At 42.2% G+C, this 26667-nt stretch overlaps 1 protein-coding gene across 50 annotated transcripts; it reads left to right on the top strand.

The window, feature by feature from the left end:
• Nucleotides 1-3307: 3307 nt before the first annotated feature.
• picalmb (phosphatidylinositol binding clathrin assembly protein b) lies at nucleotides 3308-25011 on the top strand. Of its 50 annotated transcripts, none has more exons than XM_036964796.2 (23): nucleotides 3308-4219; nucleotides 11352-11494; nucleotides 11773-11848; nucleotides 12011-12128; nucleotides 12534-12627; nucleotides 12875-12986; nucleotides 13219-13325; nucleotides 13514-13555; nucleotides 14946-15031; nucleotides 15983-16106; nucleotides 17892-18019; nucleotides 18289-18389; nucleotides 18554-18709; nucleotides 19244-19327; nucleotides 19685-19780; nucleotides 20181-20285; nucleotides 20365-20478; nucleotides 20676-20706; nucleotides 20817-20916; nucleotides 21504-21566; nucleotides 22517-22624; nucleotides 23003-23107; nucleotides 23579-25011. In XM_036964796.2, the coding sequence occupies exons 1-22, from the start codon at nucleotides 4090-4092 to the stop codon at nucleotides 23093-23095; spliced, it is 2211 nt and encodes a 736-aa protein (XP_036820691.1). In that variant the 5' UTR covers nucleotides 3308-4089; the 3' UTR covers nucleotides 23096-23107; nucleotides 23579-25011. The 50 variants fall into 50 exon arrangements, with proteins under 50 accessions (XP_036820691.1, XP_036820688.1, XP_090079754.1 ...); XM_036964793.2 differs by having other exon boundaries at nucleotides 17886-18019; XM_036964799.2 differs by having other exon boundaries at nucleotides 3339-4219; nucleotides 12026-12128.
• Nucleotides 25012-26667: the final 1656 nt, after the last annotated feature.

The raw sequence follows: 26667 nt of genomic DNA, 5'->3' as shown, positions 1-26667 counted from the left end.
ATGGTCGCTTCGAGGCAAGCAACACTGAAGCATGCATGAGAGCATCAGCTGTTCCGGACGACTGTGTGATCACGCTCTCCGTAGCTGATGTGAGTAAGACCTTTAAATCATTCACAAGGTCGCAGGGCCAGATGGATTACCAGGACGTGTACTACTAGCATGTACTGACCAACTGGCAAGTGTCTTTTTCAACCTGTCCCTGACTGAGTCTGCAATACCAACATGTTTCAAGCAGACCACCATAGTCCCTGTGTTCAAGAACACTAAGGTAACCTGCCTAAATGACTACTGACCCATAGCACTCACGTCTGTAGCCAAGAAGTGCTTTGAAAGGCTGGTCATGGCTCACATCAACACCATTATCCCAGAAACCCTATACCCACTCCAATTTGTATACCGCTCCAAAAGATCCACAGATGATGCAATCTCTATTGCACTCAACACTGCCCTTTCCCACCCGGACAAAAGGAACACCTATGTGAGAATGCTATTCATTGACTACAACTCAGCATTCAACACCATAGTGCCCTCAAAGCTCATCACTAAGCTAAGGACCCTGGGACTAAACACATCCCTCTGCAACTGGATCCTGGACTTCCTGATCGGACTTCCCCAGGTGGTAAAGGTAGGTAAAAACACATCTGCCACGCTGATCCTCAACACGGGGGATCGTCAGGGGTGCATGCTCAGTCCCCTCCTGTACTTCCTGCTCACCCATGACTGCATGGCAAGGCACGACTCCAACACCGTCATTAAGTTTGCAGACGACACAACAGTTGTAGGCCTGATCACTGACAAAAGTGAGACATAGGCTAGACTATAGGACTATAGACTATAATAGGCAGGAGGTCAGAGACATAGCCGTGTGGTGCAAGGATGACAACATCTCCCTCAACATGATCAAGACAAAGGAGATGATTGTGGACTACAGGAAAAGGAGGACCGAGCACGCCCCCATTCTCATTGACAGGGCTGTAGTGGAGGTTGAGAGCAGGTTGAGAGCTTCAAGTTCCTTGGCGTCCACATCACCAACAAACTATCATGGTCCAAACACACCATGACAGTTGTGAAGAGGGCACGACAAAGCCTATTCCCCCTCAGGAGACTGAAAAGATTTGGCATGGATCCTTAGATCCTCAAAAGGTTCTATAGCTGCACCATCGAGAGCATCCAGACTGGTTGCATCACTGCCTGGTATGGCAACTGTTCGGCCTCCGACCGCAAGGCACTACAGAGGGTAGTGCGCACGGCCCAGTACATCACTGGGGCCAAGCTTCCTGCCATCCATGACCTCTATACCAGGTGGTGTCAGAGGAAGGCCCTAAAACTGTCAAATACTCCAGTCATAGACTGTTCTCTCTGCTACCGCACGTCAAGGGGTACCGGAGCACCAAGTCTAGGTCCAAAAGGCTTCTTAACAGCTTCTAACCCCAAGCCATAAGACTCCTGAACAGCTAATCAAATGGCTACCCAGACTATTTGCATTTAATTATTTGTTACTTCCATTTATTTTTTGGTATTTTTCTCAAAACTGCATTGTTGATTAAGGGCCTATAAGTAAGCATTTTACTGTAAGGTCTATCAGTCATCTGTCTTCATTAAAAATAGAGAAGAAAGGCAAGCAGGATAAGAGAAATGAATAATGGGCTACATATCTAGTGCAGTGAGAATAGAGGACATAGTGAAGTCATGATGGATTCACCTGCAATAATCTGATGTAATTATAGTATAATAAGTTAAGAACATACATGGAAAGCAACATAAATACATACAGTAGGCTATTGGACTGTTAAGACAAAATGAAGAAATATATTTTTTTCAACATTATCTCTTGCCCTGTGAGGTTCTGTACATTACAGACTGTCTCAAGGCACTTAACACACAAAAATGGCTTTTTTTTATGACGTATAGGCCCACTCAGAGCCATAGCCATATTAGAATAAAATATGTGGCTCTAGGTCTACTCTGTCATTTTTTAATTATTACAAAATGGTTCAAATAAATCTAACATGAAGTTATCCAATAACTTTAACAGTAATTTAGTTATCGAAAGGGCTCTAAACTATTTCTATATGAGACATAAACCCAATTCTGATATTTTTCCACAAATTAGTATTTTGACCAATCAGATCGTACACAACGCAGCCTGTGTGAACGCACTCAACGCAGCCAGTGAACACAAACTCCTGCATCTATCACAGCAAAGTATGAGGGAGTCCGGGGGATGACTGGAGGAGCAATGGCGGAAGCGGAAGTATTGTGCGATTCTCTTGTCGCGAGTACAGTTGGTGAGAATGAGTGGACGATGGTGAAGAACAGTGGAGTAAAAGGGCTAAAGTTGGAAATGAACAGCAGTTTATGGTTGGAGAGTGATTCACAAGCAAGGATATTTTTTGGGGTGACCAGTTTGCAGTCTCGAAGATGGTGAAGGACGAATTAGATAAAGTGGAATCGTTCAGAGTGACCAGGAGTGGTATGATGTTGATTTTGTGTGTTTCAAAAGTGCAAAAGGAGAAAGCTCTGCGGCTCAACAAGGTGTTGACGTATGATGTGGAAAGCTATGATTTTCAGAGTAGGGCACCGGTTAAATGTGTCATCTCTGGTGTCTCGTTGGACATAGAGGCTGTGTGGACATTCTAGGAGTGGTAGATGCACTTCCCTTGAATTGTCTGATAAACAGAAAGAAGGAGCGAAGCCTATCGGTCTTACTGTCGTTTCATGAAGTAGTTCTACCAACTTATGTAAAACTTGGGTATGTGAGATATGCGGTGAGACCATATGTACAGAAGCCGCTGCAGTGTTACAATTATACAAAGTTTGGACACGTGGCAAGTGTTTGTCGAAGGAATAAATATGTAGTAGTTGAAGAGTAAGATAAAGTATGTTGTTGTAATTGTGATGGGAATCATGTTCCCAGAGTGCCTTGCATGGATGAAGGAGGTCGCAGCAGCTAGGATCAGGGCCATCCAGCAGGTCTTCTATGTGGAGGAAGTGAAAATAGCTGAAGGAGTGAGTAGAGAGGAGATGGTAGTGGATGTCCCACAGTCTTTACAGCCGAAATGTTACAGGGAGTACTGAATAAAGAGGTTCCCCTCTCAGGTTCCTGAGCCAGTGTAGGGATCTGAATAGTTCCGTTTTTGGTTTGGTTTGAAATTCAGGGTAGTAGCGTTGGTTCGTGTTTTTTATTTTCGGTATATGGTAGGAATTTGTTCATCCAAAACAGATTTTGTTTTTGGGGTATTTTTTACTACCCCGTACAGTAGGTGGCGGCAATACACCTTATGAGTGCAGTCTGCCAGTTAACCTCGAAGAAGAAGAAGAAGAACCCAGGCAGTGTAGCCTAGGCCTAATCAGCACTAAAGCTTCAATAGCAGCCTGCAGGGAGTGGGACTTGGACAAATGTGTTGCAAGAAAAAAAAAAAGAACTGTGGGCATATGCCCAGTTTACCTTGAGAAATGTGAAAATATTATGAAATTATTGCAGAATATTGATTTAGGCCTAATTGCTGTGGTCTGGCATATTAATTTCCCACCAAGACCACAATCAGTTGTGGACACCTGCACAGAATAAAATGTTATGGATTATGGATGTAAAATCTGATTCCAGGTCGGCATGCTTCGTATAACGTCATACATCCTAACCTTTCTGAGAGCAGAGCAGGCCCGCCATTTCCCTGAATGCTTCTAGTCCTTTAAACACAGCAGGAGTGTCAATACGAAGACAGGAGACACACAGGGATCCAGTGAGCGAGAGATCGGGATGAGAGATGGGCAGAGAATGAGTCAGCGAGAGAACCCACCAAATCTACCGCCGCTTCTTTATTTATGAAATCTATTTGATCAAAGGCGTCAGTTGGATCAACATAAGACTGAAATAGTCAAGCGTTGGATACGTTTGAATTTCTTTGTATCATTTTTCTTCCGCCTCGTCGCCCTGTCTTTTTCTTTGTTTTCCCCCTTTCTTTATTTTATTTTTAAATAGGCGGTGGACAGGAGGTGTCAACCGTAGAGATTATATCATTCAATTAATTTGTAACTTTATAGACATATTGTGATTTTTCAAATTCTTTGTTGCATCAATAAACGAAGATGTCGGGGCAGAGCATTACTGACAGGATAACTGCAGCCCAGCACAGTGTAACTGGATCTGCTGTGTCGAAAACAGTATGCAAGGCCACCACACATGAAATAATGGGCCCGAAAAAGAAACATTTGGATTGTAAGTATCGAATTAATCAAGTGTTTCTGATATAATGTGTCATTCTTCATTAAAACCAGTCAGAGTTCTGCATTTCTTGAATTATGGCGATGGTTACACAAGGCCCAAAGGCTGAATGGATAGGCTAATGTTATTGCTAGTTCCTGTCAAAATGTATCAAGGATAACGTTATATTGTAGAAAAACGAGATCGCACAATGATAATTCTCGTAACATTATTTAACTGGACGTTAACAACAGTACTTTTAATATCAGATATATTTTGTATAGTTCCAGGGTATTCCTACTCATCATTAACATTACTGTCAAATTAGCAAGCTTTCTAGCCGCCTGTATAGCGGTTTATTTCATTTCGCATAGCTTTAGGCTCCCTGCTCTAAACAGTTATCATGTAATTATCAGTCGGTGTATCTTATCTTACAATTGACCAGTTCTCCATGATACAGTACATAAACGTTTTGGCTATACAAAAATGCCCCCGAAAATATATGTTCCAGGGAGTAAATTCAGTAGGTCTATTTGATATATTTACCATAGGAAAGGGTATAAAAAACACCTTTGAACAGCTCAGAGGTAGAAACTACCTTGTTCATATTTCACAGTAGGCCTAGAGGAAGTATCAAGGATAATGCTTTCAGTCCAATATGCAAAGTGTATTCCATATTATTATCATTACTAGGTGTGTCTGTCACTGCTGAGGGAAATGCATGAACAGTGCCTTTTGAAAGTTTTCATACCTCTTGACTTATTCCACATTTTGTTGTGTGACAGCCTGAATTCAAAACTGATTAAATCAAAAACAAATCTTACCCATCTACACACAACACCCCATTTTAGCAAATGTATTAAATGAAGTACAGAAATCTCATTTACATATGTATTCACATTTCACACCCCTAAGTCAATACATGTTAGAATTACATTTGGCAGCATTTACTGTGTTTACGTTTGCTGTGAGTCTTTCTGTGTCAGTCTCCAAGAGCTTTGCACACCTGCATTGACCAATATTTGCATGTTATTCTCCTTTTAAAATTCTTCAAGCTCTGTCAAGTTGGTTGTTGGTAATTACCTGACAGACATTTTTAGTAAACTGTTACTAGGCCACTCAGGAGCATTTAATGTTGTCTTGTTAAGCAACTCAAGTGTATATTTGGCCTTGTTTTTTAGGTTATTGTCCTGCTGGAAGGTTAATATTTCTCTCCCAGTGTCAGTTGGAAAGGTTTTCCTATAGGATTCTGCCTGTGTTCTATTCCATGTACTTTTATCCTAAACTCCCTAGTCCTTGCCGATGACAAGCATACCCATAACATGGTGCAGCCACCACCGTGCTTGAAAATATAAAGAGTGGTACTCAGTGATGTTTGGGGCAAATCCAACACACCACATAACTCTTTGTATTCAGGACATAACGTGAATTTCTTTGCCACAAGTTTTTGTAGAATAATAGTAAAGACATCAAAACTATGAAATAACACATTGAATCATGTAGTAACCAAAGAAGTGTTAAACAAAATAATTTGAGATCCTTCAAACTAGCCACCCTTTGCGTTGATGACAGCATTGCACACTTTTTGCATTCTCTCATGAGGTAGTCACCTGGAATGCATTTCAATTAATAGGTGTGTCATGTTAAGTTGATTTGTGGAATTTCTTTCCTTAATGCATTTTAGCCAATGTGTTGTGATGAGGTAGGGGTGGTATACAGAAGATAGCCCTATTTGGTAAAAGACCAAGTCCATATTATGGCAAGAACAGCTCAAATAAGCAAAGATAAACGACAGTCCATCATTACTTTAAGGCGTAAAATGTCTGCCTTCTGCTCCGGCGCCATCTTACATGAAGGTCAGTCAATCTGGAAAATTTCAAGAACTTTGAAAGTTTCTTCAAGTGCAGTCGCAAAAACCATCAAGTGCTATGATGAAACTAGTTCTCATGAGGACTGGATGTACCTCTGCTGCAGAGGATAAGTTCACTAGAGTAACCAGCCTCAGAAATTGCAGCCCAAATAAATATTTCATAAGTAACAGACACATCTCAACATCAACTGTTCAGAGGAGACTGCGTGAATCAGGCCTTTGTGGTAGTATTGCTGCAAAGAAACCTCTACTAAAGGATACCAATAAGGAGAAGAGACTTGCTTGGGCTAAGAAACACGAGCAATTGACATTAGACCGGTGGAAATCTGTCCTTTGGTCTGATGAGTCCAAATGTTAAATTTTTGGTTCCAACCGCCATGGCTTTGTGAGAGACAGAGTAGGTGAACAGATGATCTCTGCATGTGTGGTTCCCACCGTAAAGCATGGAAGAGATGGTGTGGGGGTGCGTTGCTGGTGACACTGTCTGTGATTTATTTAGAATTCAAGGCACACTTAACCGGCATGCCTACCACAACATTCTGCAGCGATACGCCATCCCATCTGGTTTGCGCTTAGTGGGACTATAATTTATTTTTCAACAGGACAATGACCCAACACATCTCCAGGCTGTGTAAGGGCTATTTGACCAAGAAGGAAAGTGATGGAGTGCTGCATCAGATGACCTGGTCTCCACAATCACCCTGCCTCAACCCAATTGAGATGGTTTGGGATGAGTTGGACCGCAGAGTGAAGGAAAAGCAGGCAACAAGTGCTCAGTATATGTGGGAACTGCATCAAAACTGTTGGAAAAGCATTCCAGGTGAAGCTGGTTGAGAGAATGCCAAGAATGTTGAAAAGCTGTCATCAAGGCAAAAATAAAGATCAAATAGCTCTATCTTCTGTATACCACCCCTACTTTCTCACAACACAACTGACTGGCTCAAACGCATTAAGGAGGAAATAAATTCCACAGATCAACTTTTAGCAAGGCACATCCTGTTAATTGAAATGCATTCCAGGTGACTACCTCATGAAGCTGGTTGAGAGAATGTGAAGAGTGTGCAATGCTGTCATCAAGGCAAAGGGTGGCTACTTTGAAAAATCTCAAATATAAAATATATATTTTTTCATTTATTTTTTATTTCACCTTTATTTAACCAGGTAGGCTAGTTGAGAACAAGTTCTCATTTACAACTGCGACCTGGCCAAGATAAAGCAAAGCAGTGTGAACAGACAACACAGAGTTACACATGGAGTAAACAATAAACAAGTCAATAACACAGTAGAAAAAAAGAAAGAGTCTATATACATTGTGTGCAAAAGGCATGAGGTGGTAGGCGAATAATTACAGTTTTGCAGATTAACAATGGAGTGATAAATGATCAGATGGTCATGTGCAGGTAGAGATACTGGTGTGCAAAAGAGCAGAAAAGTAAATAAAAACAGTTTGGGGATGAGGTAGGTAAATTGGGTGGGCTATTTACCGATGGACTATGTACAGCTGCAGCAATCAGTTAGCTGCTCAGATAGCAGATGTTTAAAGTTGGTGAGGGAGATAAAAGTCTATTTGGATTTGTTGAACACTTTTTTTTTTGCAGTTACTACTTAATTCCATATGTGTTATTTCATAGTTTTGATGTCTTCACTATTATTCTATAAAATAGTAAACATAAAGGAAAAACTCTTGAATGAGTAGGTGTCCAAACTTTTGACTGGTACTGCATATTTAACTCTGATGGCAACATCAGACCTTTTTTTAATCTGTGTGACCATCCTCAGAAACGCTACTCGTCACACAGCAGAGCACCTGCCATTGCAAAAGTAAAAGTGAATGCAATAAATGTCCATTAATTAATTCCAACTATAACTCATTTAATTATATGTGATTAAATCTCAAAGATTTTGTATCTCTTCTGCAAGCAGGTTATGGATAATAGGTTACCTTTCATATGTCATTGTTATCATGATTATAGGAGCATATTGCATGACACACAGGTACAATGACATGGAGGTTGCTGGTTCAGACCCCAACTGAAGAATGTAGTAGGCTAGCTACATATTGTATTGCTTTTCCTAGGTTCCTTTTGCAGACATTGACCTCTGGAACAACTGGAAAACTGTGTGCTCTGAAAGTGCCCACTTCTAATCACATTTGAATCTATGGACTATCTATGCTAAAGTTGTGAATTGATTCAGCCAGCCAGCCTGTTGTTTCACACCTGTTAGTTGAGCTTAGGCCTACAGTACTCTCCTGAGGTACAGGAGCCATTATATGACAGGATGAGTGAAAGTTGGCTCAGAAGTCTGTTGGCTCACCCAAACGCGATCAGCCGTCCAATGTGAAATATAGTGCATTCGGAATGTATTCAAACCCCTTGAATTTTTCAAATTTTGTTACGTTACAGCCTTATTCTAAAATTGATGAAATAATTTTTCCCCCTCATCAATCTACACATAACACACATAAAGACAAAGTGAAAACAGGTTTTTAGATATTACAATACAAGTATTCAGGCCCTTTCCTATGAGACTCGAAATTGAGCTCAGGTGCATCCTGCTTCCATTGATCATCCTTGAGATGTTTCTAGAACTTGATTAGTCTACCTATGGTAAATGTAATTTAATTGATTGGACATGATTGGACATTATTTGGAAAGGCACACACCTGTCTATATAAGGTCTCACAGTTAACAGTGCATGTCAGATAAAAAACCAAGCCATGAGGTCGAACGAATTGTCCATAGAGCTCCCAGACAGACTTGTGTCGAGGCACAGATCTGGGGAAGTGTACCAAAACATTTCTGCAGCATTGCAGGTCCCCAAGAGCACAGTGGACTCCATCATTCTGAAATGGAAGAAGTTTGGAACCACTAAGACTCTTCCTAGAGCTGGCCGCCCGGCCAAACTGAGCAATCGGGGGAGAAGGGCCTTGGACAGGGAGGTGACCAAGAACCCAATGGACACTAATCAAGCTCCAGACTGCCTCTGTGGAGATGGGAGAACTTTTCAGATGGACAACCAATCAGGCCTTTATGGTAGAGTGGCCAGATGGAAGCCAAAAGGCACGTAAAGGACTCTCAGACCATGAAAAACAAGATTATCTGATTTGGTGAAACCAAGATTGAACCATTTGGCCTGAATGCCAAGCGCCACGTCTGGAGGAAACCTGACACCACCCCTACGGTGAAGCATGGTGGTGGCAGCATCATGCTGTGGGTATGTTTTTCTGCGCCAGGGACTGGGAGACTAGTCACGATCGCAGGAAAGATGAACAGAGCAAAGTACAGAGAGATCCTCGATGAAAACCTGCTCCAGAGCGCTCAGGACCTCAGACTGGGGTGAAGGTTCACCTTGCGACAGGACAACGACCCTAAGCACACAGCCAAGACAATGTAGGATTGCCTTCGGGGCAAGTCTCTGAATGTCCTTGAGGGGCCCAGCCAGAGCCCGGACTTGAACCTGATTGAACATCTGTGGAAGGACCTGAAAATAGCTCCCCATCCAACCTGAGCTTGAGAAGATCTGCAGAGAAGATTGGGAAAACTCCCCAAATACATGTGTGCCAAGCTTGTAGCGTCTTACCTAAGAATACTCGAGTTTGTAATTGCCAAAGGTGCTTCAAGTACTGAGTAAAGGGTCTTCAATGCTTATGTAAATGTAATATTTCAGTTTTTTATTTTTAATACATTTGCAAACATTTCTAAAAACCTGTTTTTGCTTTGTCATTGTGGGGTACTGTGTGTAGATTGGTGAGGGGGAAAAAAACTATAATACATTTTTTAATAAGGCTGTAGCGTAACAACATGTGGAAAAGGTCAAGGGGTCTGAATACTTTATGAATGCACTGTACCTTAGACTCACTTACAGCCTCTCATACACAGACAGAAGAGTAGGCCGCCTAGGCCGTCTATAAAGAGCTGTTAAAATAACACTGTCATCGTTCCTGGCCCACTGTCCACACAGTAATATTTAGGAGTTCTCAGTGTGGCTGCTTTACCTGACAATATACCAGATATCGTTAGAGATTGCAACACAATTGCACATAAATGGTTAATTGTTGTGCTACAGTCTTCATGTACAGTGTTGCATACAGTATGATTTGTGTTAGACCTACTTTTAGAGCAGTGTTGCAACATATGACACCATCAAGGTGCAGTTAAAAAAAGTGCTATCATCAATGCGAACTCCGGTGAATATTTAGCAGGCTGTCTAGTGTCTATAACATGACAGCACTGTCATCCCCCACCCCAGTCCCAGTCTTCCCTGGATAATCAACTAGCCATGCTAACTGCTGCTCTGGAAGGTTATGCTGTCCTACTTAGACCCCCCTCCTTTGAAAACATGAGAATATAGGCCAGAAAGCCAGGCCTGGTTATTATACTGTCAATCTGTTCATCACTCAGTCTAACTCTGAATAGGAGATGGGCAGACTGCACAGGTTTGACTGGCATCACCCAATCTCTACATCCGGGCTCTCCAACCCTGTTCCTGGAAAGCTACTGTCCTGTAGGTTTTCAATCCTACCCTAATCTAGCGCACCTGATTCTAATAATTAGTTTCCACTTCACAATAACAGCACTTACAGTTGACCGGAGCAGCAATTTGACGAACTGACTTGTTGGGAAGGTGGCATCCTATGACGGTGCCACGTTGAAAGTCACTGAGCACTTCAGTAAGGCCATTCTACTGCCAATGTCTTTTCTATGGAGATTTCATATCTTTGTGCTCGATTTTAAACATCTGTCAGCAACGGGTGTGGCTGAAATAGCCAAATCCACTCATTTGAAGGGGTATCCACATACCTTTGTATCTATAGTGTATTTGACCAAAAATATATTGTTTGATTTAGAGATGGTGACTTATTCATCAGGCTTTCATCTATTGAACTTCAGTAGACCCTCTTGAGGAATTACCGTGCCAAAAAAGAGAGGCAGCCTGTAGTACCGTAGCATAGTAATTAAGTGTCTTGAGTGTAGTTAGGCAATTAGCCAGACCTTGAATTAAAGCTAATTGAATGAGATTGCAGCTGAGGGCAGAGTGCCTGAGTCCCTGTTTACACAGATTTTCAAAACATTGTCATTCATAGAATATTAACTAACTTTACCCCAAAATTCAACTCCCCCATAGGGGAAATGCCTTGTATCCACAGTTGTTTTAACCTCTACTGGCCAGTGGCCATAAGTCACTACTTGACATCAATTATCCATGGTCTTCCTAGACATCAAGCTATCGCTAACATTCTCTCTCTCTCCCTCTCTGTCTGTCTCTCATCTTTAGACCTGATCCATTGCACCAATGAGATGAATGTGAACATTCCCCAGCTGGCTGACTCACTGTTTGAGAGGACCACCAGCACGAGCTGGGTGGTGGTCTTCAAGTCGCTCATCGCCACACACCACCTTATGGTCTACGGTAATGAGGTGAGCTGGGCTTACAATCACCACTCAATGAAACATTGTCTATGGCTACATTCATCACTCATTCCATTATTTGCTGTAATATACAGTATATTATATCTATAACAGCAATGCTATAGTGTTGAAGTTTTCAGGTCACAGACAATAAGACAATCAATTGCTAACCAGGCGATTTTAATAAACATCTGGAAATTACTCTGGTACTCCAGTCCTATTCTATTTCTGTAGATCAATGAAAATGTAAGAACACGTATTGATACCGCTCTTTTTCTTTGATACAGCGCTTTGTGCAGTACTTGGCTTCAAGGAACACATTATTCAACCTCAGTAATTTTTTGGACAAAAGTGGTTTACAAGGTAAAGTATGAGGCCTTGGCTCTCAAATGCTTTTCTCAAACTCATCCTTAACTGTTACAGTGACAAATACTTATAAGAGGAAACAATTTAACTTTTGAACGAATATAGCATGATTCTCAAGTAGGTTTTCATGACAACTGTAAGATTTATATCACTTCTCAGGTCTCTCTCTCCCAGGCTACGATATGTCCACATTTATCCGGAGGTACAGTCGATATCTGAATGAAAAGGCTGTGTCATACAGACAGGTTGCCTTTGACTTCACTAAAGTAAAGCGAGGGTAAGAAATTCCCAACATATAACCGAAGAAAGTGGTGTGTTTGTTTTTGACTGACCCGAATGTATGTCAATGGAGTTCAAAGGCTCAAACAATTTCTTACAATAAACACTTTCCCCTTGCAGAGCTGCTAGCTGGTGTAAAAAAATACTTAAAATATTTGACAGCTCAAATATTTAATTAAGAATATTCCTGTCAATTTTAACAACAGAATGTCATCATTTTTCCAACATTTTCAAAGCTTTTTATATCCCATCTAGTAATCACAGTATTTTTGTAACTCTGGGAACGATTTGTTAACATGCAGTACAAATTGACTGGCTGAGGCTATTCTCACTGATTCCCTCCCTCTCTGTCCTTTGTGCTTCTAACATCTATCTAACACTACACATACACACATCTCAACAGGGTGGATGGGGTGATGAGGACCATGAATACAGAGAAGCTACTGAAGACCATCCCTATCATACAAAGCCAGATGGACGCCCTCCTCGACTTCAATGTGAGTCTGAGGTCAACCTCCTCAGAACCGTGCTGCTCATGTACTGTAATATGAGAGGGTTCCTGGGGCTAACATATTGTCAGGCATACTGATTACTGAATGGACAGTGCTGAAACCAGAGATGGATACAGGCTATTTTCCCCCTCACTGACCTGCTCTTTTATTGTTTGTCAGCGATGCCAAAGTCATTATGTGTTAAAAGGGCAACTTATGGCTTATGTGAAACTGAATGATGTGTCTTCTTCAGGTTAATGCCAATGAGCTAACAAACGGAGTGATCAATGCAGGATTCATGCTCCTCTTCAAAGATTCCATTAGGCTTTTCGCTGCATATAACGAAGGCATCATCAACCTGCTGGGTAAAACATCAACTCCAACTTGATTTACTCCACTATTTTCTGATCAATACTCTTTTAAAATGTTTAGTCTGGAGAAGTGCTTTGTAGATCCTTGTACTGTAGATCTTTTGATATGTACAGAACTAAATTGTACTAATGGAGACTAAATTCTCTACAGAGTTTATCCCTAGTGTGTGTACAGATTTTCAGCGCTAATACCCACTTATTTTTAATTGTAATTTTTTTTCCACAGAGAAGTACTTTGACATGAAGAAAACCCAGTGTAAAGAGGGCCTGGATATCTACAAGAAGTTCCTGACCCGAATGACCCGAATCTCAGAGTTCCTTAAAGTGGCAGAGGTGATTTCTTCTTTACCTGCTTTGAGTTTGATGCTATTCATTCATTCAATACCATTTATTAAAGGGGAAAACCCCTGATATATTTACATTTTTTGTGAGAAAATTATGGTGGCAGAAATTGTATAGTGGTAGAAAAAACGTTTTAATTTAGAAGCACCACTATAACTTTGCACATATTCATTTGACAGCAGGTGGGGATTGATCGAGGAGACATTCCAGACCTTTCCCAGGTAAGACTTTACACTCCAAACTGAATGATGGATTTACTTCTGCTGATATAACCTATTAGACACATTCTCTGCACAAAACACCTACACACCGAACTTACTCTATCCGTTTGTCTACTGAAAAGACAGTTAGATTCCTACAGTCTCCATCTCTCTCTCTCTGGCTCTCACTTTCTCTCCCTTATTTCTTGCTATCACTTTCTATTTTCTCTCATTCTGTATTCTCTTTGTGTGTCTCTCTATCTCAGTATTAACTCCTCTTATTTAATCAGCTCTGTTGTCCCTCCACACTATTTACTCCACCCTGCACACGTCTCCCAGAGATAAGGCACTGCTCAGTGCATGAAGTCCTCTAGCGCATGTTGCCAATTGAGGCATATTTCTCACTTTTTCTTCTTCTTCCCCTCTTGATTAGGCTCTATCTACAGTAAATAAAGGTGTTAAGCTGTTAAGAGTCCAAACTGACTGTATCTTACAGTACTTCAGATTTCACACAATGTACAGGAAATTGAATAGATGGCACCCCACACCTGTTGTGCTACAGTCAGTCTTTGCAGTGACACTGGTTATATTACAGTATTTCCATGGGAAATCCCTCCTCGACCAAGGATCATACTTTTCCTTGAAAGTACAATTACACTAATTGTGTGTTATGTCCCCTATTGTATGTTTTATGAGGCACCTGCAACAGTGTTATACCCTTCAAATACATTATAGTTACAGTTCAATATAGATATTGATCTCTGACCATCACCACCTTTATATTCTGTATTTCCCCTTATCTTTCCACCTTTAGTTCACAGTTTGTGTAAGTATTCTCATCTCACTCTTCTTCTGTGTCTGTGACTTGCTTTGGTGTTGTCTTTGCATGCCTCTACTCTGACTTTGTATCTCATTGATATTGTGTTTTATAGGAGTGAAACAAATTGTATACACAGTTCTCTTTGTCACATAGCCCATCCAACATACTGCCCAGGTGTGCTTAGACATTGCCAATTCAACACCACATACTGTAGGATGTTGAAAGTGCCGTGTCATCTACACACATTTCAAAATCACTCATCCAATGTGGCTTTCACCTGAAGTCTCGAGTTAGTATTTGTCCCATATTGAGGAGCTAAACACTTCCCAGTAAACTAAGTGCTAGCTAGAATCCATTAACTAAGGTATAGTGGTATATGGGACAGTATAGTTAGGGACCTGAGTTTTTCCTCACCACGTGACATGACCAGTTAAACGTTTTCAGAAAATGTTGTCAGGAAAAAGCTAGTGTATGCACAGTACAGTAACCAGGTTGCCCATCACTGCCTTAGATGGTTGTGTTTGTACAGTACTGTCTAACTGCATGTTTCTAACCCTGGCCTATACTAACTGCTGTTCTCCATTACAACAGGCTCCCAGTAGCCTCCTGGAAGCTCTGGAGCAGCACCTGGCCTCTCTAGAGGGGAAGAAAGTCAAAGACTCCACTGCTGCCAGCAGGTATGTACAGGATGGGATACGTCCCAAATGGCACCCTATTCTCTACATAGTGCACTACATTTGAACAGAGCCCTATGGGCCCTGGTCAAAAGTAGTGCATAGGAAACAGGGTGCCATTTGGGACGTATCCTACATCTCACACTGGAGTGTCTTTGGCACTGAGTCCACTACTCCCCCTGCAGGTAGCCTAGAAGTGGCTGCCGGTATAATAACTGATTTGCTTTGTGCACCAAGCTCTTAATAACCTCTCTGATCTACCCATCCCGGATCCGGGATCGTGAATACAGACTCAAGCTCATTACCATTACGCAATGTTAACTATTCATGAAAATCGCAAATGAAATGAAATAAATATGCTAGCTCACAGTAGCTAGCTAGCGTAGCATTTAGCGTTAGCATTATCGTTAGCATTTAGCATGCAACACTTTCACAAAAAACAGAAAAGCATTCAAATAAAATAATTTACCTTTGAAGAACTTCAGATGTTTTCAATGAGGAGACTCTGTTAGATAGCAAATGTTCAGTTTTTCCTGAAATATTATTTGTTTAGGAGAAATCGCTCCGTTTGGTGCGTCATGTTTGGCTACCAAAAAAACCTGTATCCAGGAGTGTATTTATCCCGGCAAGCTCATTAGCATAACGCAACGTTAACTGTTCATGAAAATCGCAAATGAAATGAAATAAATATGCTAGCTCTCAAGCTTAGCCTTTTGTTAACAACACTGTCATCTCAGATTTCAAAATATGCTTCTCAACCATAGGAGCACAATCATTTGTGTAACAGTAGCTAGCTAGCATAGTATTTAGCGTTAGCATTATCGTTAGCATTTAGCATGCAACACTTTCACAATATTGGTTAAATTATTATTGAGGGTAATGGTTATTGATGTTTTCAGCCAGGGTTGCTGTAGTATTCTGCCGAGGGGTGTTTACTGTTGTGTGTTGTTTCAGGGCTAGTACTCTATCCAACGCAGTGTCCTCGCTGGCCAGTACAGGGATGTCTTTTACTAAAGTAGATGAGCGGGAGAAGCAGGCTGCTCTGGAGGAGGAACAGGCTCGTCTCAAAGCACTGAAGGTACAGCCGTCATGATGCGTGGATCACAACATGAATTTGACGAGAATGGACATGGTTTTGTGTTGCCTGTCCCATCTACATGTGAATTACACTGATATGTTGCAGTTATGCAGACAATGATTTGAACAATTCAAAGCCTCGTTTGGTCGATCCAGTATGGCCTACATACAGTATCATTTGGGCACACCTACTCATTCAAGGGTTTTTCTTTATTTTCACTATTTTCTACATTGTAGAATAATAGTGAAGACATCAAAACTATGGAATAACACATATGGAATCATGTGGTAACCAAAAAAGGGTTAAACAAATCAAAATATATTTTAGATTTGAGATTCTTCAAAGTAGCCACCCTTTGCCTAAATGACAGCTTTGCACACTCTTGGCATTATTTTAACCAGCTTCATGAGGAAGTCACCTGGAATGCATTTCAATTAACAGGTTTGCCTTGTTAATTTGTGGAATTTCTTTCCTTAATGCATTTTAGCCAATCAGTTCTGTTGTGACAAGGTAGGAGTGGTATACAGAAGATAGCCCTATTTGGTAAAAGACCAAGTCCAAATTATGGCAAGAACAGCTCAAATAAGCAAAGAGAAACAACAATCCATCATTACTTTAGAAGGTCAGACAATCCGGAACATTTCACGAACTTTGAAAGTTTCTTCAAGTGCAGTCGCAAAAACCATCAAGCTCTGTGATGAAACTGGCTCTCATGAGGACAGCCACAGGAAAGGAAGACCCAGAGTTACTTCTGCTGCAGAGGATAAGTTCATTAGATAACCAGCTTCAGAAATTGCAGCCCAAATAAATGCTTCACAGAGTTCAAGTAACAGACACATCTCAACATCAACTCTTCGGAGGAGACTGTGTGAACCAGGCTTTCATGGTTGAATTGCTGCAAAAAAACCACTACTAAAGGACACCAATAATAAGAAGAGACTTGCTTGTGCCAAAAAACACGAGAAATGGACATTAGACAGGTGGAAATCTGTCCTTTGGTCTAATGAGTCCAAATTTGAGATTTTTGGTTCCAACCGCCATGTCTTTGTGAGATGTAGAGTAGGTGAACGGATGATTTCTGCATGTGTGGTTCCCACCGTGAAGCATGGAGGAGGGGGTGTGATGGTGACACGGTCTGTGATGTATTTAGAATTCAAGGCACAGTTAACCAGCATGGCTACCACAGGATTCTGCAGCATCACATCTAGTTTGCGCTTATTGGGACTATCATTTATTTTTCAACTGGAAAATGACCCAACACACCTCCAGGCTGTGTAAGGGCTATTTGACCAAGAAGGAGAGTGATTGAGTGCTGCATCAGATGACCTGGCTTCCATAATTGCCCGACCTCAACCCAATTGAGATGGTTTGGGATGAGTTGGACCTCAGAGTGAAGGAAAAGCAGCCAACAAGTGCACAGTATATGTGGGAACTCCTTCAAGAAAAACATTCCTCATGATGCTGGTTGAGAGAATGCCAAGAGTGTGCAAAGCTATCATCAAGGCAAAGGGTGGCTAGTTTGAAGAATCTAAAATATATTCTGATTTGTTTAACACTATTTTGGTTACTACATGATTCCATATGTGTTATTTTATAGTTTTGATGCCTTCACTATTATTCTATAATGTAGAAAATAGTGAAAATAAAAACCCTTGAATGAGTAGGAGTGTCCCAACTTTTGACTGGTACTGTACATAACTACAACCATCACCTCCAGTCTACGCACTACATTCTACATCTGTAGAGTGTTTGTATTTGACTTGGACTCTTTCCACCCAGGAACAGAGGCTGAAGGAGCTCTCTAAGAGGCCTTCCTTCGCCACCACAGACACGTCTCCGGTCTCCACCACCGGGGGCACTATCAGCACAGCCCCGGCCATAGACCTCTTCTCCACACCCAGCTGCTCCAATGGGTAAACTTTCACTTATGAGCTGTGAAGCTTACCCACTCATGTGGTTGACCAGAGAGGTTAGCGTGGATTATTTAGAAGTTGATGATAACCACTGATATTTCTTTGTCCTCCTAGTGGTTAAGTTTAGGATTTAGAGTGCTCTTATTCTAGATCTGTTGTTAGAGGGAACCTATACCTCAATACGTCTGTGTGTATCTGGTAATTCTAATGTTCAGCTACATTTCCAGTGTTGATTCAGGTATTGCATCACTGCTGTCTTCTCTCCTCAGTGCTCTGAAGATGGAGAGTGACCTGTTTGACATTCAGCAGACCTTTAACCCTTCAGTGCAGGCCAGTTCTACAGGGCTTCCTGTGGCCACAGCATGGGCAGGTAGGAGAAACAGCCACCACCTCAGGACCCCTCTATTGTCTGCTGTCTTCTACCATGACCTGTTCTGCATGCTCTCCCTCTCTTCCTGTTGCGTCTGACTCTGATATCCCCCTGTTCTCCTCTTCTCTATCTATTCTCTTTCTTTCTCTCCTCTGCCTGCTTAGATCCTTTCACCTCTGCTGAAGCTGGAGATGACTCCATGCCAAACCTTAACCCTTTCCTCTCAAAAGTCGTTGTCGATGCCGCCGCTCACTTGCCTGTCGTGTCCTCCGACGGTGTTAGCTATTCCTCTAGGACGTCTGGTCATGAAATGTTTGGTGGTAAAGATACTCTTTATTCCTCCTGAAATACCCTTCATGTGTCTCTCTGTGGGACTGTTTGAAGGAAGTCTCCCATAAGCCGTACTGTTGTTACTTCTGTCTGTATGTAAATCATCTCATAGCTTTCTAAAGTTAAATGTTTGTTGTGTACCTTAAAATGCAAGGCAACCACATGCCATGTTTCCATTATAGGACTGTGCTAAGGATAGAACCACAAGCTAACACTGTGACGGTGGAGTTACTGGTTATGTTCTTTTGATAGGCTCCCAGTCTAATATGACGCTTCATACATTGAGGTCTCAAATTTATTTTACAGTCTAGTAAACCCATGTCTAAGTTAATTCTGACCAAGTTGGTTATGTTCAAATGATGGTTTTCCTGCTGCTGATATATATTGTTTCATAATGTATTCAAATAGGCTATTGCTTCTAGATTCTGATTTTTCAAACCAATAATTGTATTATTTTCTGTTGTAGTATCCTCTTAATAAGTTGAAATCTGTTTCACTTACCAATATTATTTTTGATTCTCTAGATCGTTATAATCCCTTTACTGACACAAACTCGTCCGTTTCAACCAATTACAAACGCACAGTGCGGATAGAACACTCCATCTCAGGTACTACGATGGCTCACCATCCCAGCCTATGTTTCCTGAGCCCATAGGCAAACATACGCCCCTCAACCCATGTAATGTGTTTAGTGGCCCAATAATAACTCTATGGTTAGGATAGTCTGACGATTTTGAGGAATTTAGTGTCAATAGGATATTTGTATACCTTGTGCAGTTCCTGTTTTGACTTTGTTAGAATTAGTTTTACTTGTTACCTGTTAGTGTCCCTATACAACTGCTAACTATTTTCTGTTAACTGTCTCCTTTCTGTCTGTACTGTCACTTTGCCTGCCTTTCTTGCCGTGCCTTGAAATGCTTTCCTTTGCTCTCTTATTCTTCCTGGTCCTCCTTTGACGTTGTCAGACTCCTTCTGTAGTGGTCCAGTGTCCATGGCCCAGCACCTTCCACACCAGGCTCCCTACCCCACTGAGCCCTCCACTGTAGCATGTCTATTCAGAGGTAGAGTACTAGAGAACCTGTAGCTGTACTGTAGCAGGTCTATTCAGAGGTAGAGTACTAGAGAACCTGTAGCTGTACTGTAGCAGGTCTATTCAGAAGTAGAGAACCTGTAGCTGTACTGTAGCAGGTCTATTCAGAGGTAGAGTACTAGAGAACCTGTAGCTGTACTGTAGCAGGTCTATTCAGAGGTAGAGTACTAGAGAACCTGTAGCTGTACTGTAGCAGGTCTATTCAGAGGTAGAGAACCTGTAGCTGTACTGTAGCAGGTCTATTCAGAGGTAGAGTACTGGTGAACCTGTAGCTGTACTGTAACAGGTCTGACTTTAACACCAATGGATAATGCTTATCCATCACTGCACCTGCCATGTTCTGAGCAGCCTCCCCTTTGACCTCTTTACAGGGTACTCCACAACATCACAGGCCCCCCCCCCAGGAGCACTCCAGGTGGATTTCGAGTCAGTCTTTGGAGCCAAAGCTACCGGCGTTAACAGCATTGACTCTGATGGTGAGGTGTTGAATATTTTACTATTTGATGGACATGGTGTTTCACATCCAACCAATGTACACCTCTCTGTCCTCCTTAGACATCCTGAAACCCACCATGGTCGGCTCCAATCAGGCCCTGTGCTCCATCAATCAGCTGTCAGACAAACTGGTCGGAGCTGACCTGGACTCCTCCCTGGCCAACCTGGTGGGCAGTAAGTGTCACAACGTCACGCTAGGATATTTAATTCAGATTAAAATAGATCAACTCTCATCTTTGCCTGAGTGAATCATGGTGTCTTGATATTTTGACTCATATATGTTAGATCGCAATATGTCACACAGCTATAGCAGTAGAATTAACTGTTTCTGGATGTGTACATCTCACATTTATATTACTATCCTCTTGTAGATCTCGGGATTGGAAATGGCACAACAAAAAAGTAAGTGAGCTGTTCAGTCTCTTCAACAGGTCAGTGCTAGATGAAGAACTGTTCTGTATAACCAGCAGCAGTTAGGAGCCAGTGCTAATATTAGCTGTCTTAATCTACAGTGACATCCACTGGAGCCAGCCTGGGGAGAAGAGGCTGACTGGCGGAAGCAACTGGCAGCCCAAGGCAGCCCCAAACACCACCTGGAACCCCGTCTCCATGGTAATACACACTACACTGGCCTCTTACAGTACTCTTACCTGCCTGTGATGAGTGTTTTAGCTACTGTATCACTTCTGTTAAGAAGTTGTTATCTTGATTTGACATTAGTCTGCTGGATTATCTGTGAGAGAAGATGTTGTGTTTTGGTGTGTTTTTGAAATATTTGTATTTATTTTTATACCCAATTTCGTGGTATCCAATTGTTTTTAGTAGCTACATCGCTACAACTCCCGTACGGGCTCAGGAGAGACGAAGGTTGAAAGTCATGCGTCCTCCGATACACAACCCAACCAAGCCGCACTGCTTCTTAACACAGCGCGCATCCAACCTGGAAGCCAACCACACCAATGTGTCGGAGGAAACACCTTGCAACCTTGGCTAGCGCGCACTGCGCCGCTGGTGCGCCAAGCCCTCCCTAACCCGGACGACGCTAGACCAATTTTGCATCGCCCCACGGACCTCCCGGTCGCGGCCGGTTACGACAGAGCCTGGGCGCGAACCCAGAGTTTCTGCAGAAACTGCAGTACAGCTCCCTTAACCACTGCGCCACCCGGGAGGCTCTCATTGGTGTGTTTGTGTCTCCACAGACCCCCCCAGTCATGGCCTACCCTGCCACAACACCAACAGGCATGGTGGGGGGATATGGCATGGTCAGTATCTGTCAGATGGATGCACTGAGGGACATAGCCATACAGTAGTTAGCACTGAGGAACATAGCCATGCAGTAGTTAGCACTGAGGGACATAGCCATGCAGTAGTTAGCACTGAAGGACATAGCCATGCAGTAGTTAGCACTGAGGGACATAGCCATGCAGTAGTTAGCGCTGAGGGACATAGCCATGCAGTAGTTAGCGCTGAGGGACATAGCCATGCAGTAGTTAGCGCTGAGGGACATAGCCATGCAGTAGTTAGCGCTGAGGGACATAGCCATGCAGTAGTTAGCGCTGAGGGACATAGCCATGCAGTAGTTAGCGCCGAGGGACATAGCCATGCAGTAGTTAGCACCGAGGGACATAGCCATGCAGTAGTTAGTACTGAAGGACTTAGCTATGCAGTAGTTAGCACTCACCCCCACACATGCAACATGCAGACACAGTCATGTCATTAAAAAAACCAATGGCCATGCAGTATAGCTAGCACTGAGAACTAATATCCATGCAGTATAGCTAGCACTGAGAACTAATAGCCATGCAGTATAGCTAGCACTGAGAACTAATAGCCATGCAGTATAGCTAGCACTGAGAACTAATAGCCATGCAGTATAGCTAGCACTGAGAACTAATAGCCATGCAGTATAGCTAGCACTGAGAACTAATAGCCATGCAGTATAGCTAGCACTGAGAACTAATAGCCATGCAGTATAGCTAGCACTGAGAACTAATAGCCATGCAGTATAGCTAGCACTGAGAACTAATAGCCATGCAGTATAGCTAGCACTGAGAACTAATAGCCATGCAGTATAACTAGCACTGAGAACTAATAGGCATGCAGTAGTAATTGGAGTAACAGTAATAAGTGCTATACATCCATCCTTCTGTGCTATGCAATCTACTGTAACATGTATATTATGCCTGATGTTTCTCTATGATATTGTCTTTAGCCACCCCAACAGCTTGGCTCTATGGGTATGATGAACCAACCCAACATGATGTACAACCAGCCCATCATGAGGCCGCCCAACCCCTTCGGCTCTGTTTCCAGTGCCCAGGTGTGTGTTTGTACAATAATCAGACGTGTGTGATGGTAAATGTCTATTGTAGGGTTGTGTGAGTTCAGTGTCCAGGTGTATTCAGTGCTGTGTGGTGTATAGTTACAGTATCTGTTCTGTGTCTGTGTGTGTACTACCCCCTGTGAAAACAACAATGTTCCAGTTTACGCTTACCTCCTCAGGAGGAGAGGGACATCTGTCTGTCATCAGTTTCCTCAAGTCCCCAATTATTTTCCCTTCTTGGTGAAACTTCTCTTTCACCCGTCATTCCTCTCTTTCATTCAATCTGATCGCTCCCCCTCTCTCTCACTCACACACACTGTCTTCCTCTCTCTGACCTCTGCTCCTCCTGTGTGTTTTTCCCTCTCCCTGAAATAGCCCTCTGCAGCCTCTAGTCCTTCCAGCCAGAGTCCTCTCAGAGCCCCCGGACAGGACCCATTTGCACAGCTCTCTCTCAAGGATTTCTTGTAGAGCGTCTCTTAGGTACAGCATGCTGTGTGCTTGCGGATGTACATGCATGCGCAGCGTGGCTTCACACTAATGCTTCTCTTTTTTTTCTCTTCTCTTACTGTTATCATCTCTTCCTTCATTTGCAAACACACTGCTTCTTCCATCTGATCAACCACTGCTGTTTATTTCCTCTCGCTATATCTCGTGCGCTTTATATGGGCTTGATTAGTTGGTTTGTGTCTTGCTCGCTTAAACAATTGGCAGATGCATTTCAGGATGTTTTTAAACTTTCAATTACACTAACCAGTATGTCTTTGCTGATATAGGTTGCCATTGCTGAAATCTTGATTCATCAGCTGTATCTTATGTGACAGTTGCTTTTGCTCTGGGGACATTCTGATGCCTTTTCATTGCATTTATTCAGTTGACCATTTCAGCACCACCGTGAGCGTGCTGGTAAAACTATTTTCTAATAAATCCTTGTATGGTGATTTCCATCCACAGATGCAGTTCATGTAATATGACGTGTCTCAGAAAATGAAGAAAATGAAGCAGCAAAGCTTTGTCTTCATTGCCAGTCTAACTCTTCAGAGAAACGTTCACCCTCTCCCCACCCCAAATACAGACATGTCAAGAACACAACGAACAGTGCAATGACTGGAGGAAAACCATGGAAACCATCTCCAACTGACGATGGGAAGAAAATAATTCACCACCCGTCGTTATTCTGTCATTTGTCCAAGACGTCAAGTGATGCTGCTGTTTTTAAAAAGTACCTATAGGGGTTCCTCATCCATTGTATCCTCTGCTATGGGTGCTGAGAAACTTTGATATTATGTATTTGGAAATACTACTGTGGTTGGGTGTAACAGCTTGGTGTTCTAATCTAGTGTGAGGGGGAGGGGGAGGGGGGACAAGAAGAAAAAGAGGAGAGGAATCCTTCCATCTCTTGATTCGATCATCAGTGATCCATTTCCTAGTTATTTAACTGTCACTGAGTAGTGATGCTAATGACGTTTACACCTGTTTTAGTTTTTTGTCTTTTTTACTGTGTTTACAGTAGACATTCCTTGTGTGTTGTTTATTTATTTATGATATGGTTTTAAAACTGAGGAAGAAAATCTATAGTGTAATCTATAGTACCTGTGGGAGTGTCTCAGCATTTAACATGGATGTTGGATGGTTTCATTGGAGATGTAGAGAAAATAAAATAGATATTATATAAAATACACCTATAAACGGAATGATAGAGCACTAAATATTCTTCAAGTTTTGTGATAAGAACAGTTTTACTAGGTCAAATTTCATGATCTCCCCTGTGCAAGTGGAGTAGGGGGTTCCAGTATGAGTCAGTAATCTATATAGTCAATTCTGTGCCTAGGGTTTTTTGCAATGGAACAACTTTTCTGTCTAGTTGAAAAACACTTAATCCACGATTCTGAAGCATCACACTGGGGTGGGATCCATTTTGCTTTAAGCTTGGCATGCCATTGACTCACTGACCGTTTAATGGCTGCCTTTACTCTGAATGTGAAAGAATTGCTTTCATGTTGAACATATCTTTCCATGCTACCCGCACCACCTCAGCTCTGACTCCCTGGAAGCCAGACGAGAGTGTGTCTGGGGGTTGCAGACACTAAACAAGGGTTACAGTTTTGATGTAAATTAGTTGTATAAAGATCCAGTGGAACAGGGTGAGAGAGGGGCACTGTTGATCGGTGCTCTGTGTATATAAAACTGACTGTTCAACGGAGAGGGAAGTGAAAGATGTATGAAATATGAAAGCAATTCAATTAATCTGACTCTACCTACGTTTGATTCAGGATATTTTCTGCGTTTGTCTTGCGTGGATTATATTTTTGTTTATGTAATTAAAACGTGTAGCAGACATTGACAGGTTATTTTTTTTTTTTTTAATAAAGAGCAGCTTCCACAAAGTGATGTTCTTAAACATTTTTATTACAATTTGTTGGTGAATATTGCAACAGTGATGGCATCTTTGGCACTACGGTTAGTATATACACTATATACACACAAGTATGTGGACACCCCTTAAAATGAGTTGTTTTGGCTATTTCAGCCACACCCGTTGCTGACAGGTGTATAAAACTGAGCAACCAAGCCATGCAATCTCCGTAGACAAACATTGGCAGTAGAATGGCCTTACTGAAGAACTCAGTGACTTTCAACATGGCTCCTTTCCGTCAAATATCTGCCCCAGTCAACTGTAAGTGCTGTTATTGTGAGGTGGAAACATCAAGGAGCAACAACGGCTCAGCCGCGAAGTGGTAGGCCACACAAGCTCGCAGAATGGGATTGCAGAGTGCAGAAGCGTGCAGCGCGTAAAAATCATCTGTCCTTGGATGCAACACTCACTACCGAGTTCCAAACTGCCCTTGGAAGCAACGTCAGCAAAATAACTTTGTTGGAAGCCTCATGAAAGGGGTTTCCATGGCCGAGCAGGCGCACACAAGCCTAAGATCACTATGTGCAATACCAAGCGTCGTTTGGAGTGGTGTAAAACTCGCCGCCATTGGACTCCATTGGATCAGTGGATATGTGTTCTCTAGAGTGATGAATCACGCTTCCCCATCTGGAAGTAATACTGATGAATCTGGGATGGAGAATGCCAGGAGAACGCTACTTGCCCGAATGCATAGTGCCTACTGTAACATTTGGTGAAAGAGGAATAATGGTCTGGGGCTGTTTTTCATGGTTCGGGCTAGGCCCCTTAGTTCCAGTGAAGGGAAATCTTAACGCTACAGCATACCATGACATTCTAGATGATTCTGTGCTTCCAACTTTGTGGCAACAGTGTGGGGAAGGCCCTTTCCTGTTTCAGCAAGACAATTACCCCGTGCACAAGACAAGGTCCATACAGAAATGGTTTGTCGAGATTGGTGTGGACGAACTTGACTGGCCTGCACAGAGCCCTGACTTCAACCGCATCAAACACTTTTGGGATGAATTGGAACACTGACTGCGAGCTAGGCCTAATCGCTCAACATCAGTGCCCGACCTCACTAATGCCCTTGTGGCTGAATGGAAGCAAGTCCCCACAACAACGTTCCAACATCTAGTGGAAAGCCTTCTCAGAAGAGTGCAGGCTGTTATAGCAGCAAAGGGGGACCAACTCCATATTAATGTCCATGATTTTGGAATGAGATGGTTGACAAGCATGTGTCCACATACTTTTGGTCATGTAGTATATGTGGATTCTCTTAGCTTCTGGATGACTTTTTGCCTTCTGTATTTTAATATTTTATGTCCTCAGCCTCCACTAAAATTATTTGCAGCTTTCCTTGTATACTTTATCTGAACAAGACTGCCACCCAGTGTCCAATTTCTATAAAACAGACCTATTGTGGTTATTCTAGTTTACTGTATACCTGTATACTGCATTTGGATGAAAGGTAGTTTACTCCAACAGAATGTATGCAATCACTTGGAGTCTATTTACAGTGTTTTACTTATCAACATTCACTTTTGCATTTGTCCAGGGCAGCGTGTTGAAACACCTGTGCTCCATCAAGCCTCCGGTTTACACTCCTCCTTGACAAACAGACTCACTGCCATAATCTCAACAATCATCT

This window comes from Oncorhynchus mykiss, chromosome 27 (genome assembly GCF_057628025.1).
Source record: "Oncorhynchus mykiss isolate SJ-2025 chromosome 27, ASM5762802v1, whole genome shotgun sequence".
In the NCBI taxonomy this organism is placed as follows: Eukaryota; Metazoa; Chordata; class Actinopteri; order Salmoniformes; family Salmonidae; genus Oncorhynchus; species Oncorhynchus mykiss.
This window is presented reverse-complemented; position numbering and strand designations above follow the sequence as displayed.

Bases quoted from the DNA above. Each gene is read 5' to 3' on its own strand.
- picalmb (XM_036964793.2), top strand. From the start codon at position 4,090: ATGTCGGGGCAGAGCATTACTGACAGGATAACTGCAGCCCAGCACAGT. The intron at 21,567-22,516 runs GTCAGTATCTGT...TATTGTCTTTAG, and splicing joins TGGTGGGGGGATATGGCATG to CCACCCCAACAGCTTGGCTC. The intron at 22,625-23,002 runs GTGTGTGTTTGT...TCCCTGAAATAG, and splicing joins GCTCTGTTTCCAGTGCCCAG to CCCTCTGCAGCCTCTAGTCC.